The 21,333-nt window shown below is 36.2% G+C and overlaps 1 protein-coding gene across 8 annotated transcripts in view; it reads left to right on the top strand.

The window, feature by feature from the left end:
• LOC138744724 (polyamine-modulated factor 1-binding protein 1) overlaps nucleotides 1–21,333 on the top strand; it is a 640,882-nt gene that overhangs the window by 586,806 nt on the left and 32,743 nt on the right. For 6 of the 8 annotated variants that reach the window (XM_069901308.1, XM_069901306.1, XM_069901305.1 and 3 more), the window contains 3 exons: nucleotides 439–513; nucleotides 5,369–5,462; nucleotides 5,766–5,836. In XM_069901308.1, the coding sequence (XP_069757409.1) occupies nucleotides 439–513; nucleotides 5,369–5,462; nucleotides 5,766–5,836 (240 nt within the window). Of the gene's footprint in view, nucleotides 1–438; nucleotides 514–5,368; nucleotides 5,463–5,765; nucleotides 5,837–10,880; nucleotides 11,032–20,755; nucleotides 21,020–21,333 lie in introns of those variants that run through there. The other 2 variants (XM_069901307.1, XM_069901310.1) reach the window with 2 other exon arrangements.

The following is a 21,333-nucleotide window of genomic DNA, read 5'->3' as shown; positions in this document are numbered from 1 at the left end:
TGATTGAAATCTAAGACACAAAATGCTATCATTACTTCTCCTGGGTCTATACGCTGGACCTCTGTTCCCACAACATAATGGAAGTACCATCACCACTTGATGTGAGCTCAAGGACATTTAGAATGGACAATGATAAGTGAGCTTGCTAACAATGCTCATACTCTGTAAATGAAAAATGAACAAATATCTTGAGACATTTCTGATTATGATAAAAACCGTGTAAAATAAATAAAACAAAGAATGCTTGAGTTTTAATGCAAAAACAGGAAATATTGGTAAAATATGGGATGCAGCTCATTATGTAAAAGAGAATGAAATGGTGTTGATATATCGGTCCAGGTCACCTTTCCAACAAATGCATAATTCAATGTGGTTATTATTTTTTTCTAACTCTCCTTTTCACAAGTAAAAAGTTGTGTTTTTATTTTAAAAACACAGGCAAGCCAATGAAAAACTTGGAAAAAAGATCAAAGAGCAAACCAAGCAAATTCTCCAACTATCAACTGAGAAAGAGTGAGTGCTGCTGCTGGGAACTGCTTGGTCTAAGTGTCAGATTTCCTCGTATTTTAATCAGAGTGCTTTGTATTGTATCTGATTTGTACTGACCAGTAATATCCTTCAGGTAATGCAAGCAGCCCATATTCCCTTTTGATTATTGTTTTTTATCGACCTGCAGAGACCCATACAAGGAAATTATTTTCAGCAATTGATGAGATTGATCAAAAGCAGATTGCACATTTCCTACTCTGCAACACTGAGCAAGTAAATATTTTTCCAGGAATCCCAGGGCAATGACGACTCTGTTGGGCAAACTTGCATGGTTTTTATCTGGAGCATCAGAGACTGTGACCTGATAAAAGTTTATAAAATTATGGGAGGATTGGTAGGGAAGACTGTTAGAATCTTTTTTCCCCTGCAGTAAAAATATCACATACTAGAGGAGTTCAAGTTTTTTTTAAACGTAGAGAATGGTAGGTGTCTGGAACAGGCTGCCAGGGATAATGGAAACAGAAGCGACAGTGCCATTTAAGAGCCTCTTGCGCTCCTGAATGTGCAGGAAGTAGAAGGATATGTATCTTGTGCTGTTAGTAGAGTTTTAATTTTATTTGAGCAGCACGTTCAGTGCAGACAGATGGACTGAGTGGCCTGTTCCTGCGCTGTACTCTTCCATTTAAATTAGATAGGAGAGATAAAGAATTAAATCATCAGGTTGTTGATCTTTTACCAGAACTGCAAAGAGTTAGGAGATAAAGTTGCACAAAAAAGGAAGCTCTGTGATTGGGAGGATAGCAGAGGAGATTGAGGTTAAGTGTTTTGGAACCACATCAAACGATGATAAAAGTCAGCAAGTTTTTAAAAAATGTAGAAAGGAACCAATAAAATCAGAAATTACCCGGATCAATAAGACTGGATACTGTAAATTTGAGATCTGAAACAGGAATTACATAAGGCTTTCTTGAAACAGACTAGGAAACTGAAGACCAAGTGAGCAGAGTATCCGGAAAAAAACATTACCCACACAGACAATATGGAGATGCTGTACAAAACAGTCACCCAAAGTAGAGGAGACCACAATGTGAGCACTAAATGTTCTGTGCTAAATTTAAGTGATTCACTCCTCTGAGAATGCTGTGGTCCTTGGACAGAGGGAAGTATCATATCCTTTTAAATGCATGGAAAAAGAAGAGCTAATAGATTACCCCTGAGGGAATAGTTCCTTTAGAATCTCACTGGGAGAAAATTGTGACCAGAAGTTGCATCACTTTGGAGGCATTCTTTGACCGTGGAGGCAGGTGGGATGGAAACCAAGGATAGGACTTTCTCGTTGCTCTGGGTAGAAGAAGTGAAGGAAATAGAACTGACGTGGTTGAAGGGTGGGTTAATGAAAGTGGCGGGGAATACTTGACTGAAGGAAAGGAAGTCATCTTAGAAGCATTGGTGTAGTAGTAAGCACTGAAGTGACAAAGACAGAAACTTTGGGAAGGGCAGAATTGTAGAAAAGGACGATGTGAAAGTTGAGTGGAGTAAAAATGTTGGAAGTTTTTTGTTTTGATCAAGGGCAAGATGTGACTCTGTGTCGTAAAGGTATCAGAAAATTCCAGCACAATTATCACTCAGTCTTTCTGACCTTTACTTTTCCTACTTCATTCTGCTGAAAGATTACAACCGGAAATGTAAAATGTCTCTTGTTCACATGTATGGACTGTTGAGAAGTTACAGGATATGCAATATGACACTTTTGGGTTATACTGAGCCCTCTCCACACCATTTGGGACAAAGACACTTTTTTTTCCTTTATTTAATCCTGTGCTCCACAGTTTGAAATTTGTAATCAAACAATTCACATGTAATTAAAATGCACATTCCAGATTTTAGGTTATTTGTACACATTTTGGTTTGACAACATAGAAATTACAACACTTTTTTTTTACATAGTCTCCTCATTTCAGGGCACCATATGTTTGGGACATTTGGCTTCACAGGTGTTTGTGAGTACTCAGGTATGTTTAATTACTTCATTAGGGCAGGTATGAGAGAGCTAGGCTTGCTTCTAAGCTTTTGATCACCTTTGGAGTCTGTAGTTGACATATTTCAAAACAAGAATAAAACAGTAAGAGACATCACCCAAATCTCAGGATTACTAAAATCAACAGTTTGGAACATCATTAAGAAGAAAGAGCATACTGGTGAGCTCAGTAATCGCAAAGGGACTGGTATTAAAGAAAAACTTACATTGTTGATGACAGAAAAATATTCATCATAATGAAGAAAAATCCCAAAGCATACGTCCAACAGATGAGAAATGCTCTTCAGGAGGCAGGAGTGAATATGTCAATGACTACTATCCACAGAAGGATTCATGAACAGAAATACAGAGGCTGCTCTGCAAGATGCAAACCATGGCAAAGGTAGCATGCTTTGGTTCTTGGGCAACTTCTTTACGCCTCCAGACTTTGGTCTTGCCATCACTTTAATGCAAGTTAATCTTGGATTCATCTGCCCACAAGACCTTTTTCCAGAATTCTGCAGGCTCTTTTCAATACTTCTTGGCAAACTGTAATCTTGCAGTATTACCTCTGCAATTTTCTGTTCATGAGGTCTTCTGCAGACAGTAGTCATCAACACATGCCTCTGGAAGAGTGTTACTGAACTGTTGGACATGCATTTGGGTATTTTCTTCATTATGACGAGAATTCTGACATTAGCAATGGAGGTCTACATTGGAATACCTGTCCTTTTGCAATTACTGAGCTCACCAGCATGCTCTTTCTTTTTAATGATGTTCCAAACTGTTGATTTTGGTAATCCTGTTTTATTCTTGTTTTTCAGCCTCATTATGGATTTTTTTTTAACTTTCATTGGCACAACTCTGGTCCTCATGTTTAAAAATGGTAATTACAGACCCCAAACGTGATGAAAAGCTTAGAAGCAATTAAACATACGTGCGCAATCTCAAATACCTGTGAAGCCAAACATTATGGTGCACCGAAATGAGGGGACTATGTATAAAAGGTGCTGCATTCCACACGGTCAAACCCCAAAATGTAACCTTGAGTACAATCTGGAATGTGCACTTTAATAACATGTGAATTGTTTGATTACAAATTTCAAACTCTGGAGCACAGGGTAACTAAAGGAAAAATTATCTTTGTCCCCAAACATTATGCAGGGCACTGTATATGTAGTGTTTTATTTATAAAATAATACAGCATATATAACTAGAGATTATTTGTTAGGTTTGACCAAAATCTAGCAAATAATACATTCCAGTGACTATGTTATTCAAATACAAGTCAAAGGAAAGGTTGGTTAAAAATTATCAAATTTTCTTTGTAAGTATTAAACTTTGGCTTAAGATTTTCATTTGTTTCTGACAAGAGATTCTAAGACCGTTAGCATGCCAACCATAAATTAATTATGGATGCATGTAAGATAGAAAAGGTATATAAATCCTCTAGAAAGAACATAGAAGATAAGCAATAAGCAGAAGGTTGGTTAGAAATGTCTAGATGTGTAGTGTGGAAACAGCAGGAGACATTGTCAACATGTGTTTGCAATGAAATGTTATTGTAATATTGACATGCAAAATCAATGGTTAAACTAGACTTTTAAGAGAATAAAGAATAGTTGGGTTATTCAGGATACATATTTGATTATTATAAACAGGATGAATGGATGCTGTGAGATATACAGTGTTTTGATCAATAATCATTAAATAAAGCTCAGCAATAAGCAAATGACTAAACAGTGGGGCTTGCTCCAAAGGTAGACCTGGGTTGGAAGGAAACTTCATGAAAGTATAGAAACCTCCCACTAGTCTTTTAGTCAGATCTGGTTTGTTAAAGTTATCTCTGCTTGTTGTCATTGATCAATGAATAGATTTCAAGCCTTCTTTCACCATCTTGGAACAACAAATAATTTGAGAATATAATGCTATTAGAGGAGCTGGTATTTATTCGGGTCTTTTTATTTCACAATTGATATCCATTGGAAGAGTTGCTACCCAGCCCAAACTCTCAACAGATATGTCATGTTCTACTTAACAGCAGTTTTACATTCTATGGCCTACTGAAACCCTAATGTTTTGAGTGGTAGACCTTACCTCAGAATGGAAGGTTGCAACATGGAAACTGGGGTGCTGTTCCTCAAGATTATGTTGCACTTCATTTGAACAGTCCTTGAGATTCAATATTGAATTAAATGATTTCAGACAATTGACCATTCCTGTTTGCATCAGAACTAACCAGTGCTGATGAAAGATCATTTGTAACATTAAATCACTATTTTTCTCTACAGATGCTGCTGTTATTTGTCCATGAAAAAGAGGATGTTGAATGCATTATATCATCTGGACAGATTTTTCACCATTTCACAGATGTTTGCTTCTTCACTCCTCTCTCCAACTTGAAACATAATTTTCTTGTTCTGGTTTATTGACCTCAAATATCAGCTGTTGCACTAATATCTGGTTATGGTGCTGTATAAGAGTTCAGATTCAATATCCATTTTATTCTGTAAATGAAGGCAGGTCTGTTCTTAATTTCATAAGATATGTCATTTAATGAATATATGAACATTTTGGCTTGCACTGGATTGTAACATTCATTTTCTATGGTTTGTAAATTATTTTTACAGCATGATACCAACCTCTCAGTGGAAAAATCTTTGTGACCTCTATAGCTTTTGATTTACATAAAATGAGGGTTATCAAAGAATTCAATTGCTTGATGGAGGTTTTTTTTTAAAAAGCCACGTGGCACATTTTCTCCCAATGTAAAATTAACAATTACAAGATAGGATACTTCTTGGTTGAATTTTTTTGATTGTTGTTCCTTAACTTGCTGTTAAAATCTTTATCACAACACAGCCATTTACAGGAAATGAATGAACGGTTGCAGCAGGAGAACAAGAAATTAAAAGTTGAAATGGATGAGAAGAGGATAACAAATGAGAGGTTAAAGGTAAGCTTCATAATTTCTTAAAGGTAATTGATGAGCATGGCGAAATAGGTCTGTGCAAGTGTCAGCTCTTCTCAGACAAAATTGCTTCCAAACCATGGCACTGGAATGCGAAATTTGTTAATGTTTGATTGTTTCATAAATAATTGTCAGTTGTAAACTTTTACTGCTAACCAAGGTTGTTGGATCACAATGGAAGCAGACTCTTCTGTCTAAGTGAAGTAATTTATCACAGAATTCCTGGAAAAATAACTGTCTCATTTGTTCTCAATTATTGAACCTTGCAAATTTATGTCTCTTGTCCAGGCATTGCACAGTTACTCAACAGAAGACCCCAGGGTTATGCATCAACTCCGGAGCCAACTTCAGGATGAAGTGTAAGTACTTACCTCTGAGTAATACCATGTTTCTTTTTTTTTAAATATATACATTGAACTTGGAGCAATTAACATGAGTACTGTCACTCAACTACAAATCGAAGTCTATTCTGTTTAATAGCTCTAATCTTAATGTCATTTCTGAATCTTTACATTGGCAGCTTCCCAAAGGCTTGTAGTTGGAGAAGCTTTCTACTAATGACAAGTTAATTTGGCCTCAGTAGTTTCAGTGGGATAAGAGTATTTCTCCTAATTTCTCTGTAACAACCTCTAATGTATATTTATAGTATGAATAGACATTAAGCAAGAGCTGCATTGGGCTTGGCTGTCAACACAGCCAGTGTTGACATCATGGGCATTAGTCTTCATTCCATTCAGAACATCTTTAAGAGGCAGTGCCTCAAAAAAGCAGCTTGTATCCATCAATACCCAGGCCATGCCCTTTCCTCGTCAAGATGAAGGTACAAACAGCTTCTTCCCCTCTGCCATCAGATTTCTGAATGGACAATGAACCTATAGACACTACCTCACTTTTTCTCTTTTCTGCATGTTATTTTTTTTTTAATCTTGTATCCATGGAATTGTAATTTATAGTAACTTTACACCTTGTTCTGCACAATTCTGCGTCTGCAAAACAACAATTTCATGACAATAAACCTAATTCTGATGAAATCATCTGCCACTCAGGATCAAGAATGAGTAATTGCCCTCAATAGCATCTTTAAAAAGAATTCTTTCACTATAACTCCAGTCCTGACATAATTCTGGAGTATCTTCTTTGCCCCCCTTTCAATTTATTAATATTATTCCCATAGAACTATACACATCATCCCAATTGTGACCTTTGTACTCAATATCCTCATAGAGAAGTGTGTTAAATACCTTTTTCACCAACTTGTCTACCTGCTGCCACTTTCAGGGAACTATGCACCTGCACCCCTACGGCTCTCTGTAATTGGGAGGAAAGGGCTCGTGGGCCAAAGAGCCTGTTACCAATTTATATATCTAAATTTAAACTCCATTTGTCACTCTTTAGTCCAGCTTCTAATTGATGGAGATCCTTCATCATTGTCCACTACACCACCAATTTTGGTGTAAATTGTTAATATAGATAACCAACAACAGTGGACCCGACGCCAACTCCCACAGAACACCACTGGTGACAATCCAATCGGAACCACAATCGCCACCTACTACTGGCTGACTCCTTCCACAAAGCCAGTCTTGAATCCTGTTCGGCAGCTCACCTGCCAAGTGAGACCTTGACCATAGGAGTTAAGATCTTCAAGAAAGCATCAAATATTACAGTATTAATTATTAGGAGGGAGGATATATACAAATTGTCCTGGCCAGGAGCAGATCACCCACTGACTGTTAATTCCTCCAATTCCATGTTGGTGCAGAATTAGACATTCAACAAATTCTAAAGTCGCAAACATGTTTAAAGCAATAATTGGTCCAAATCTATTAGAATATTTGAAACATTTTATACTAACTAATCACAGATGATGTGTGAGAAAATATTCATGTGAGGAGGCAACAGGCATTTCAAATATTGAATTACTACATTGATATATATTCAGTCACATTAACAAAATTCTATGTGTAAACCATTACCACCACAAAAGCAAAATGATATGAAAACCATGTTAAACTTTATGAACAACTAATACTTTTTTCCCACCCTCTCCATAAATATACAAATAGTGATTATATGAAAAATAAATCAAGCTTCTCAATGAACATGAAAGGTTGAGCTCATAGGGATCCCTCTATTCCAAGAGCTGAGTTACACTTTGGAAAGTTAAACTTGAAGGAGGAGTATATAGTTAATGCCAGAATTCTTAACTGTGTAGAGGGGACCCCCCCCCCCCCCCCAAGGTTGCCGGTCTTCATTTGTCAGGGGATTGAGAGTATTGTGTTCAATTCTTGTTGCCTCATTACAGGAAGGATGTAGATACTTTAGAGAGGGTGCAGAGGAGATTTACCAGGATGTTGTTTGACAGAGATAGGACTTTTCTCTTTGGAGTGATGAAGGACAAGAGGTGACTTGATATAGCTTAATGCAAGATTGAGGGGCATCCAGCATCTTTTTATGGGGGCGACAATAGCTAAAACTAGAGGTGAATAAAGGAGTGGTGGGTGGTACAAAGGGGACATTTAAAAGACTTAGATAGCCACATGGATGTAAGAAAGGAAGGATTAGATTTTTGTGGTGTAATTTACATAGGTTGGCACAACATTGTAGGTGAAAAGGTCTGTGATGCAATATTCTTTGTTCTTGTGTCTTCCCTCAACCAAAACAAAAATTTCAGGAGCTATGTGACTAACAAAACCTAGAATTTATCCTGGGAGGAATTCTGTTTGGCTCTGGGGACTTCTGCCTTCCAGATGCAGATTTTCACAAGCTGTGCTTGGTACTGGACACTGATGCTCAGAACCACCAAATCCTCCCACCTGTATCCAGATTCCTATATGATAAATGAGAGTTTTACTTCTTTTTAAAACACTGAACTATACTATTGTAGTTGTTTTGGATTTTTTTAAAAAAACAAAGTACCTGTTCAACTGCACCATGTATCATTTTGGCCCATATGTACAATTTATATGAAAATAATCACATTTTGACTTGTAGTTAGCAGCAAGATTTAAGACAATATTTTCACAAGCTTTCCAAAGAACTAATGACACAGGATCAGTGTGAGTTTTCACTCACCACTAATCCTTTCCTTGGTTGTCTTTTTCTGAACCTGGAGAGTTAAAAGTATTTGTGAAAGCATTTACCTGAAATCTAATGTAGCTGTTTAATAAAGCAGCAGGATTTGTCATTGACTAGTAATTACACCACTGAAAATCAATTCAATTACTTCTTACTTAAAGGAAATCTGCAGTTTTCCATTACCCGGCTTAAAGGAAAAATTTAATGCATGGCTGACATCCAAAAGGTCACTCTCCCTCCACAATGAAATACTTATCAAAGAAAAAAGCCAATTAACCCAATCTCTATTTGTAGCCATACAATTATTTTCCATCTACCTTTTAAATCATTTAACTAGTGCACAGGGAAAAAAGTGTTTGAGAAGCTAATTCTGAGAACTGGAAAGCAAAAATATAATTTAGTTATGAAAGATTATGACAGAGCAAGGCAGATTCTAATGAAGGCTTCATTTCATGTAAGGAAACAGATTTGTATACATTAAACATTTTAGCAAGTTAAAAAAAAACTTCAAAACAGTTGCTATTTATTGTACTTAAAAAGATTAAGCAATTTATTTTTGAATTATACTCAGATAACAGAACCAAAAAAGTCCAAAGGTGCTCTTTGATCTTTACACCACAAAAAGAGAAACCTTTTCCTTTAACAACTTTTCTTTGTGCATATTTACAACACCTGATGAAATAGTCAGTATTTTGAGAAAGGATTTGAGAGGGACACTTTTACTCAGCTTTCCTGGTTCTTATTTATCTCCCTAACAAAACACCTTTTGAATTTTTTTTTAAAGTTTAGACGTACAGCACGGTAACAGGCCATTTTGGCTCACAAGTCCAGACTCCCCAATTTACACACAAGTATGTTTCAAACAGTGGGAGGAGACCAGACCCCCCTGGGGAAAACCCATACAGATATGAGGAGAACATACCAACTTACAGACAGCGCAGGATTGAGATCTTTTTCAATATTTACACCAGTAAAGAATGTAGTGAAAGAAACCAGCTCAAATTGATGTGTGGAATGTTTTCTGGCATCATTAGTTGCTCTGCCAAAAAAGTCTTTCCCTCTTAGTCCTGGGTTGATATACTAAATGTGAGAGTAGGGTTTTCATTTTTATTTTAATTGGCATATCAAAATTATTTTTTGTAATACAAAATATAATTTAGCCTGAACTAAAATAAATACAAATATGTTTTTCTTATACTCATTATGACACAGAGGAGCAATGCCATGAGTCACAATCTCTTACACATGCCCTTTGATTACTATTCCCAAACAACCAAAGAGGTATCTTAGAGTGCGAGGAAACCAGAGCACACAGAAAAGGATGCAAACACCACTCTAACAGCATGTGATACCAGGAGCACTAACTCCTGCCTCATTAATGCAAAACAATAAAATTCAACTCTAGTATAATTACTCCTGAAAAAGGTAAATCCATGTAATCTGTTTGAATGAGTTCTGTTCACTATGTTTTAGATCCATTACACCACAATCAGTAATATCAATTTGAAATAAAATAACACATATCAGAAAATGTTGGCACCAAATAATTACTGCATAAAGTTCATGTGGAAACCAAGAACTGGAGAGTCAGTGTGCATCCCGTGCGATAGGGAATTGCCATTAGATCTTTTACCTGTGCAAATGGAGAATCCATGCCCATTTCTAGTGTCGTTGAGAAAATGGTTTGCAACTGATCATTGTGTTTAGATTTCTCAGGTTTACTGCAGCCACAATAAAAGGATATTCAGAAGTACAAGCCATCCTCCCGATTATCCCGATTATCCCACCTTCCTAGATACCACTTCTGCCACTAGCTCGCATTCCAGTCTATCTACTTTGCTCATCACAAAAGATGAGCAATATTTTGACAAGTCACAAGGGCTTTAAATTCCTTGCAATTTTTAAGGATGTGCTAAATATTCAGCATTATTGGACCCAATGGCATGTTTTCAGTATAAAATACTATAAACTTACTCATTTGGACTTCCTCCAGCTTGATTCATCTTCATGATGTGTTGTTAAATACACCATGTCCCTCTTGAATCTATTGGCTAAAACAGCAGTCAAAATCCTCATGATGCTTTTAGAGCCTCAGCAATTAGAAAAGAGTTAAAGGTTGATAAGACCCCTCACAGTTTAAACTGCATAACCCAAATACGTCAAAATCATTCCTTTTAATACATCAACCATCAATGTCTTTACAAAATACAAGAACACTAGTCCCAGTAGACAAGGGTAAAATCAAAAATCAGTTTGGGTTTTTCTCTGTGTCTCTCATTTTAAACACAAATTATTGAAGACTCAAACATAAATCTAATCTCCAAGGCATCGACATAACGTATGAAAACACAGAAATATTGGAGGAACTCAGGAAGTAAAGATATATAACCAACATTTCAAGCTTGAGGCCTTCATCAAGGTTTGATGTGGTCAAATTGGTGAACCAACTGAAGTATTCAAAGAAAGCTTGTGAATAAGAATTAATAACTGCATTGTTAATGGGCTGTTAGGGAACAAGTTGTATGAAACAAAATAAACTAGAAAGATACAAATTAATCATGATAAATTTGGAAAGTTCATTAAAAGATAAGACGGCAGGCAAGTAATAGCTAACATTTAAAGATTTTGTACAACAGATACCCATCATAACAACACAAAGATTCCGTTCAGCTTCTTGGGTCGCTCCAAGCAAAACATCCCCTTTATTCCTTGTACCCCTGAAACCTGTTCTCTCTCACATGTACATGTCAACTCCCCTTTGGTTCTTTTCACTATAAAACCTACTCAGAGAAACCAATTGACCACCAAAGAAATTGATTCAACTGTGAATAACAAATAAGGGTAATATTGGATCAAAATAACATACTTACAATTTTACACAATTAGAAACCTCAGCCTGGGAGAATTTTAGAGCAGGAAAACCAAGAAATTAATAATGAAAGATTAAGTAACAAAAAGAAATATCCAAAAAGAGAGTCAAAAACAAACTATAAAAGTGTCTATATAAATGTAAAAAGAATAGGTTGATATGGATCATGAACTGGAGCATGTGAATGTGAAGATGGAAACACAATGAAATATTTCATGTCAGGAGGTGCTGGATGGAGGTCTTCATGTTTCTGGACAATTAGGCTCTGATCCAGGGAAGGTGGACTAACATCCTTGCAGGCAAGTTTGCAAAGGGAGGGAAGCCAGAGTGTTAGAGCAGATAGTAAGGTGGAGGAGGATAAGGGTCATATGAGAACTACACATATAGACAAAAATCAGAGGTTTGTACATGATAGAAATGTTCTCAGGTGCATCTATTTCAATACAAGGAGTATTGTTGATGAGGTAGATGATCTTGGAGTGTGGATTGGCATGTGGGATTATGATATTATTGCTATTAATAAGACCTGGTTGAAGGAGAGGGCAAGACTGGCAGCTCAATGTTCCGGCATTCCATTGTTTCAGATGTGATAAAGAGGGGAGGGATGAAAGGGGGAGGAGTAACATTGCTAGTCAGGGAAAATATCACAGCAGTATGTGGATAGGACAGCCTGGAGAGCTCATCTACAAAGGCTATATGGGTGGAGCAGAGAAATGAGAAAAGTGTGACCATACTGATAGGGTTGTATTATAGACAGCCCAATAGTCAGAGAGAATTGGAGGAAAAAATCTGCAGAGTGATAGCAGACTGATGTAAGAGACTGAAAGTTGTGATAGTAGGGGATTTTAACTTCCCATATTCACTGGGACTCTCATACTGTAAAAGGGCTGGATGGCTTGGAGTTTGTCATATGTATTCAGGAAAGTTTTCTAAACCACATTATAGAAGTACCAATTTAGGTGAACATTTTGGATCCAATGACCATAAATATCAATAGTTTCAAGTTAATTGTGAATAAGGATATATCTGGTCCTCGAGTTGAGGTTCTAAATTGGAGAAAGGCCAATTTTGTGGAAATGAGAAAGGATCTAGAAAGAGTGTATTTAGACTAAGTTTATTTTCTGGCAAGGATGTGTCCAGTAAGTCGAAGGCCTTAAAAGACAAAATTTTGATAGTGCAGACTTTGCATGTTCCTACCAGGATTAAAGGCAAAGAGGCATAGGGAACCTTGGTTTTCAAGGGATGTTGGGCATCTGGTTATGAAGGTGTATAACAGGTATAAGCAACAAGAAGCAAATGAGGTTCTTGTAGAATATAGAAAATACTAAAGAAGGAAATCGGGAAGGCAGAAGGGAGACTTTGGCAGATAATGTAAACGTAAATCCAAAGGGTTTCTACAAGTATATTAAGAGTAAAAGGATAGAAAGGGTCAGAATTGGTCCCCAAGAGGATCAGAGTGGTCAAATATGTGTGGAGCCTCACAAAATAGGGGAGGTCTTAAACAGTTTTTTTACATCAGTATTTAGTCAGGAAACAGGTATAGTGCATAAGGAAGGGAAACAAGCAAAAGTGTTATAGAACATATGAAGATTAAGGAGGACTAGGTGTTTGCTGCGTTACAGAGAATAAAGGTAGACAAATCCCCGGGCCAGATATGATATTCCCTTGGACCCTGATGGAGACCAGTATAGAAATTGCAGGCGCCCTGGCAGATATATTCAAAATGTCCTTGACCACAGGTAAGGTGCCAGAGGATTGGAGGGTAGCTCATGTTGTTTCATTGTTTAAAAAAGGCTCCAAAAGTAAACAAGTAATTATAATCTGGTGAGACTGGTGACAGTAATAAGTAAATTATAGGAAAGAGTTCTGAGAGATAGCATATTGGAGAGTACTTGGAGAGGCATGGGCTGATTAAGGACAGTCAATATAGCTTTGTGCGTAGTATGTCATGTTTAACAAATCTTGTAGAGTTTTTTGAAGATGTTACTAAGAAGGCAGATAATGGAAAGGTTGTGGACGTTGTTGACACAGACTTTAGTAAGGCCTTTGACCAGGACCCACATGGGAGGTTAGTTCAGAAGGTTATAACACTAGGTATCCATGGAGAGGTTGTAAACTGGATTCATAATTAGCTGTGTGGGAGGTTGCTTCTCAGACTGGAGGCCTGTGACTAGTAGTGCATCTCAGGGATCAGTATTGGGACCATCATTGTTTGTTGTCTATATCAATGATCTGGATGATAATGTGGTAAATTGGATCAGCAAGTTTACTGATAACACAAACATAGGAGGTGTAGTGGACAGTGAGGAAGATTTTCAAAGCTTGTAGAGGGATCTGGACCTATTGGGAAAATGGGCCAGTAAATGGCAGATGGCGTTTAATGCAGACAAGTGTGAGGCAATGCATTTTGGAAGAGCAAACCATGGTAGGGCGTGGAGGAGCAGAGATCTGGGAATGCAGGTATATTGTTTCCTGAAGGTGGTGTTGCAGGTGGACAGGGTTATAAAGAAAGTTTTTAGAATCTTATCCTTTATAAATCAAAGTATTAAGTATAGGAGTTGGGATGTTATGTTGAAGTTGTTTAAGACATTGGTGAGGCCAAATATGGAGTATTGTGTGCAGTTCTGGTCGCCTAACTACAGGAAAGATATCAATAAGATTGAAAGAGTGCAGAGAAGATTTATTAAGATGTTGCCAGGTCTTCAGGAATTGAGTTACAGGGAAGGATAAAACAGGTTAGGACTTTATTACATGGAACGAAGAAGAATGAGGGGAGATTTGATAGAGGTTTATAAGATTATGAGAGGTATAGGCAGAGTGGGTGTGAGTAGGCTTTTCCACTTAGATTGAGGGAGATAAGAGGGTGTAGCCATGCCCAGGATCTAAGCAGATGAGTTTTGAAAAGGCTCTCCATAAAAAGTATTAAAAAGACAGTTTGAAAGCTCAAAAATCAGAATTTCACTGTCAAAAATGGATAAAGCTAGTAATAAATGACCAAGACAACAAAAAACAAAAGCTGAAGAAGCAACGGTTCAGCAAAGAACATTGAGTGAAAGCCCAATGAGGAGGAGCCTTGGGACTGGCTGAACCACCAGAACTGGGGGGTGGGGAGAGAGGGGTCAGCCCAATATTCTGAATAAGATGGAAACTTTGTGCACTCATTTTATGAGTGTTGAATCAGCAATAAAAGACATTCTGGAAATTATATTGGAACTTAAAGAAATCTTGGAAGATTTAACGGAACAAATAAATCAAGTGGAGGCTGGGCTGGATAAAACAAAAGATACGCTAAAGGGTTCTAGAAGAAAAATCAAAAACATGGGACACAGACAGATAAGGACTGATGGATCATATGGAAAATTTCAGCAGACGCAACAATGCAAGAATTATTGGAATGAGGGGAAAGACCCGGAGAGCTTCTTTGAAACATGGATCCCACAAATGCTGGGACAAAACAAGTTATAGGCAAAGCTGCAAATGAAAATGGCTTACTGGACCCAAAAAAAACAACTACGACCAGTTTTGATAAGACTTTTAAGTAGCCGGATGCGATCTTGGGATACAATGGCCCATTAGTGGTGGACCACATAAAAGTAATGCTTTTTCAGGACTTTAGCCCTGCCTTGGTCAAACAAAGAAAAGAATTTGATGAGGTAAAGAGACAACTGAAATCCAAAAACTTAAAATATTCAATGATTTACCCAGCAGCACTGATGGTTGATGATCCCAGAAGGTAATTAATGAATTTTCAAGAATGGTGTAAACAGGATATGAGATGGCCATGTTGAACTATATGACTATAAATATTAATGGAATACATAACCAAATTAAACGAAAAAGACTATTAAATTTCCTGAAAAAAGAAAAAATAGACATAGCATTTGAGCAGGAAACGCATCTAACTGAAGTGGAACATAATAAATTAAGGAGAGACTGGATAAGGCAAGTAACAGCAGCATCATATAATTCAAAAGCCAGAGGTGTAGCTATATTAATTAATAAAAATGTACCAATCAAAATAGGAGGAAATAATAGATCCAGCAGGGAGGTATGTAATGATAAAGTGTCAGATATATTCAGAATTTTGATAGGAGTGGATTTTAACCTTAATTTGGATCCATTGTTGGATAAAACTGGACAAAAGACTAGCAAAAAAAAATAAAGTGGCCAAATTTATGGTTAATCAATGCAGGAAATGAAACTTATGGATATATGGAGGAGGCAGCACCCAAGGGAGAAGGAATTCTCATATTATTCAAGTAGGCATAAAACATACTCAAGGATTGATAGGTTTTTATTGTCGGCCCATATTCAAGGGAGAGTTAGGAAAATTGACTATAAAACTAGATTACCATCTGATCACTCACCCCTGTTATTAGCTATAAAACTGGAGGATATCCCACCAAGAACATATAGATGGAGGTTAAACTCCATGCTACTTAAAAGACAGGAATTTAGAGAATTTATTGAATGCCAAATTAAAATGTACTTTGAAATAAATATGGAATCAGTGAAAGACAAATTTATATTATGGGATGCAATTAAAGCCTTCATTAGAGGGCAGATAATAAGTTATGTAACTAAGATGAAAAAGGACTACAATCGGGAAATAGAACAGTTGGAAAAGGAGATAGTAAGTACAAAAAAAACTAGCAACAAGGGATGATATAACAAAAAGAATTGGAGGACAAAAAAAAATACGAAACATTACAAACTTATAAGGTGGAGAAGAACATAATGAAAATAAAGCAAAAGTATTATGAGCTAGGAGAAAAAACACAAAATATGAGCCTGGCAACTTAAAACAGAACAAGTTGGCATTAAGGAAAAAGGACAAACAAATTGCATATAATCCAATGGAGATTAATGAGAACTTTAAGGAATTTTATGAACAATTATACCAAACTGAGATCGAGGGGAAAGATGATAAAAGAGAAGAGATTTTAGCTAAAATTGATCTGCCGAAATTGCAAGAGGAGCAAAATAAACTGATAAAACCATTTGAAATAGAGGAAGTACAGGATATATTAAAAAAGCTACCGAACAATAAAACGCCTGGAGAGGATGGATTCCCTATAGAATTCTATAAAACATTTAAAGAGTTATTAATTCCTCCTCTCCTGGAAGTAATGAACCAGATAGAAGAAACACAAAACTTGCCAAATAATTACAGTAATACCAAAGACGGGAAAGGATCCACTAACACCAGCATCTTATAGACCAATATCTCTACTTAATTCAGATTATAAAATAGCAAAATTATTAGCAAACAGATTGGTCGACTGTGTACCAAAAATAGTAAAACAAAATTAAACTGTATTTATTAAGAAAAGACAAACAGCGGATAATGTCTGTAAATTTATTAATCTAATTCATGCAGTTCAAGGAAACAAGAAGCCAACAGTGGCTGTAGCTTTAGACACAGAAAAAGCCTTTGACAGGGTAGAATGGAATTATTTATTCAAAGTACTACAGAGGTTCAATCTACCAGAAAAATATACTAATTGGATTAAAGCATTATATAATGGACCATTGGCGAAGGTAACAGTAAATGGATATGTATCGAACCAATTTAAATTAAGTAGGTCAACTAGGAAGGGATGTCCACTATCTCCCTCACTGTTTGCTTTAGCAATAGAACCATTGGCAGAACTGATAAGAACAGAAAATAAAAGGGATAAAAATAAAGGAGAAGGAGTATAAAATCAGTTTATTTGCAGATGACATCATAGTATCCTTAACAGAAGCAGAAACATCAATAAAAGAACTACATAAGAAATTGAAGGAATATGGAGAAATATCGGGGTACAAGATCAACGCAAATAAAAGTGAAGTGATGCCAATGAGTAATGCAGATTATACAGAATTTAAAAAAGAATCACCATTTAAATGGCAAACACAAGCAATCCGATACCTAGGTATTAGATTAGATAATAATTTATGACACCTTTACAAATTAAATTATCAGCCACTAATAAAGAAATTGCAGGAAGACTTAGAACATTGGAAAGAATTACCACTAACATTGATAGGGAGGGTAAATTGCATTAAAATGAATGTCTTCCCAAGGATACAATACTTATTTCAATTGTTACCAATTCCTTAACAGATAAATTATTTAATAAACTAAAGAGAATAATAAGGAAATTCTTATGGAAAGGGGGGGAAACTGAGGATAGCGTTAGATAAATTAACAGAGAGGTACAACCAAGATGGTTTGCAGTTACCAAACTTTAAAAATTATTATAGAGCAGCACAATTAAGGTATTTATCAGATTTTTATCAGACAAGGGAAAAACCAGATTGGACTAAGATAGAGCTAGATAAAATAGGGGAGAAGGTACTGGAACATATATTTTATAAATGGGTTGAAAAGCAGATATGATATAAAAGCTCACCAGTAATGCATCATTTACTCAATTTATGGAAGAAGATTCACTTCGAAAAGAAAAAAAACAAATTACCAACTACCAAAATTATTATTGACGCAAAATCAGCTAATTCCTTTTACAATAGATAACTTTTCCTTTAGAGAATGGGAGAGAAAAGGAATTAAAAGAATAGAAAATTGTCTTTGGGAAATAATTTATCAACATTTGAACAAATGAAGTACAAATATGGAATAACTCATGGTACAATGTTTGCATACCATCAACTGAAAGCCTAAAGGATAAATTGGGGAACAGACTGAGATTACCACACGGAAGCAGCTTTGAATATGTGATTATAAAGATTTATAACGAACATGAACATCAAGCTGCAAGAGAAGGAAAATGATGAAATAAGCTATAAACCCAAACAAAAGTGGGAAAAAGATTTAAACATAAAGATAAAAATGAAACATGGGAAAAGTTAGGTTCTGGAACTATGAAGAATATAATAAACATAAGGTTACATATGATACAGTATAATTGGTTACACGGGTTATAAATCACACCCCAATATCGTATTATATGGCGAGCTCTCCACTGGCCACCGTGACAGAGGTGCACCAAAGAAAAGGTACAAGGACTGCCTAAAGAAATCTCTTGGTGCCTGCCACATTGACCACCGCCAGTGGGCTGATAACGCCTCAAACCGTGCATCTTGGCGCCTCACAGTTTGGCGGGCAGCAGCCTCCTTTGAAGAAGACCGCAGAGCCCACCTCACTGACAAAAGGCAAAGGAGGAAAAACCCAACACCCAACCCCAACCAACCAATTTTCCCTTGCAACCGCTGCAATCGTGTCTGCCTGTCCCGCATCGGACTGGTCAGCCACAAACGAGCCTGCAGCTGACGTGGACTTTTTACCCCCTCCATAAATCTTCGTCCGCGAAGCCAAGCCAAAGAAATCACACCCCAAAAGTTAAAAAAAAAAAATGGGATCCAACATTATCAGATAGATGTTTTCACTGTAAGAAGGAAATGGAAACAACAGTACATGCAATTTGGGCATGTGAGAAAGTGAAAAAGTTTTGGGAAGATCTAAATCAGATATTAAATAAAATCACAAAAAGCAACATACCAAAAAATCCAGAGAACTTTCTTCTAAGTAATATAAGAAGTAAAGAATTAGGCCTCAAACTGGATGAAGTGCAAAAAAAGATTTATTATGATAGCCTTAGCTGTAGCAAAAAAATGTATAATGTCAACTTGGAAATCAGAATAGAGCCTGAGAATACAGCAATGGTACATGGAAATTAATAATGTATTCCATTGGAAAAAATAATATATAATTTAAAAAATAAAGTCACATTATTTGAACAAATTTTAGAACCATACATGGAACATAACAGAGAGGGGTTGCCTCGGACCTCCACCCCCTAAAATGATAAAATGATAAGGACAAAATGACTTGATCCAGTGTGTAAAAGTAGATGACACAATTTTCTTGTTTATTTTCATTGTGTGATGACATTGTTTAATGGTTTTATTGTATTGTATATGTTAAACGTTTAATGGGTTTGTAGGGGGGGGAGGGGAGAAAATGCCATTGTGTATATTTAAGAGGGAAATGTTTGTATGTATTTTGATTGATATGGTTCACAGTGTGAAAAAAATTTTTTAATTTTGAAAAATGAATTTTCAAGAATAAAGAGAGGAAGAGTTTTTACGAAAGTTGTGAAGAGATTTGAGCTGCCAGATAAGATCAAAAAGACCATTTTGGAATGGGGCTAACAGAAGGATGCATCTTTTTTCTATTTTGTAGTATTGGTAAATCATTGCAATATACATGGAGAGCTCTGGAACAAAAGGACGGTGGTGGGGACCCTGATTTAAGAGGGCTAATAATGGCACTGGGAGAGAAGTAGGTTTTAAAGAAAGGGGTTCTTCTTCGGAAGATTTCATGGGCTTCTGAGTTCTATTGTTTGCGTCATTGTCAGAGTTAGGGATGTGTGTGTGTGTTTCTTAACGGGGAAATGTTTCTTAGAAAGGAAAGGGTACAGTATTATTTTTAAAATTGGAAAGATGATATTGTTATACAATATTTGGTTGAAAAATGGTATAGATAAAACACTAACATTTATTAGTCTTAATATAATGGGTTAAATGGGATGGTGAAAAGGAAAAGGGTCTTGGCATACCTAAAGAAATTAAAAGCAGAGATTAGAATGTAGCAACAAATTAATGAATGTATAGGGAAAATAAGTAGGGATATCAATAAAAGCAGCATTGTATAAAAATGTTATTGTCTATGATCATAGCCAATAGAATATAAAATTTGTGGTATGACAAAGGTATAAGGTATATTAAGGACTGTTACATGGAAGGAACTCATGTCCTTAAAACACAAATACAGAGTGGCCAATGGGAACTTCTTCAGTTTTCTCCATCTTAGATCATTCTTAAGAGAAAGATGGGGATCAATGTTGACCCCACCTGAAATTAGTGAAGCTGAATGAACAGTGTGGATGGGAAATACATCCAAATTTATAACAAAAATATACTATGCTCTCCAGAGTGAAAGTGCAAAACCAGGGTTGCAGAGGTCAAGGGAAAGATGGTAGTCGGACTTGGATTTCAGAATGAAGCTGGTCAGATTGGTTAAGGGCAACATGACGTCAATTATAAATGCAAGATATGGACTGGTTCAGTCTAATTTTTTACACCAATTATATCTTACTCCACAAAAGTTACACAGATCAGAAGCCAAAATTTCAGAGATATATTTCAGATGTGGGACTGAGACAGGAACTTTTCTACATGCCACATGGTTGTGCAGGAAGGTGGGGCCATTTTGGCCAGAAATCGCAGAAAAATTAACCAGGCAACCTGGAGCTGTATCTACTAGGTAATTTTATGGAAATAAGCAACAAATTGACCAAATATCAAATCTCATTTATAAAAATAGCCCTGGCAGTAGCGAAAAGGTGTATTGCGACCACCTGGACGTCCAACACCCCTCTACTTACAGCACGATGGACCGTAGAAATGAACAGCTGGTATAACTTAAAAGAACAAAAATAGCAGATATACCTGGAGCACACAGGCCCCAAATACAGTAATTAAAAGGAAAAAGTTATAAAAGTAACTACTATATACAAAAATGTAGTTTTCCCAACTGCTGTATATATTTAAAATATATGCAAGCTCTGACAGTGAACAGGTCTGTATGGAGGAGCAGTGGGAGGGACTTTTTCGTGTTTGTAAGAAAAAGTTTAATATATTGTATATTTAAAATGTTACTATGTATATTTTTGAAAAAAATAATCAAAAATAAAATATTTTTAAAAAAGAAATTAAAAATGGATATAATCTTACCGCAGCCAATGCTTCTTACCAAATTGGAACATAATTTATTAAAAAGAGGATGGGAAGGACAAATAATATAATCTTCCTTTGTTCAAAAGAAAGAGGGGTAGCGATTCTAATTAATACAAATACTCCAGTATTAATAGAAGATGAAGAAAATTTAAAAATTCGTTCAAA

This window comes from Narcine bancroftii, chromosome 10 (assembly GCF_036971445.1).
Source record: "Narcine bancroftii isolate sNarBan1 chromosome 10, sNarBan1.hap1, whole genome shotgun sequence".
Classification (NCBI taxonomy): Eukaryota; Metazoa; Chordata; class Chondrichthyes; order Torpediniformes; family Narcinidae; genus Narcine; species Narcine bancroftii.
Note: the sequence above shows the minus strand (reverse complement) of the source record. Positions and strands in the feature narration are given on the sequence as shown.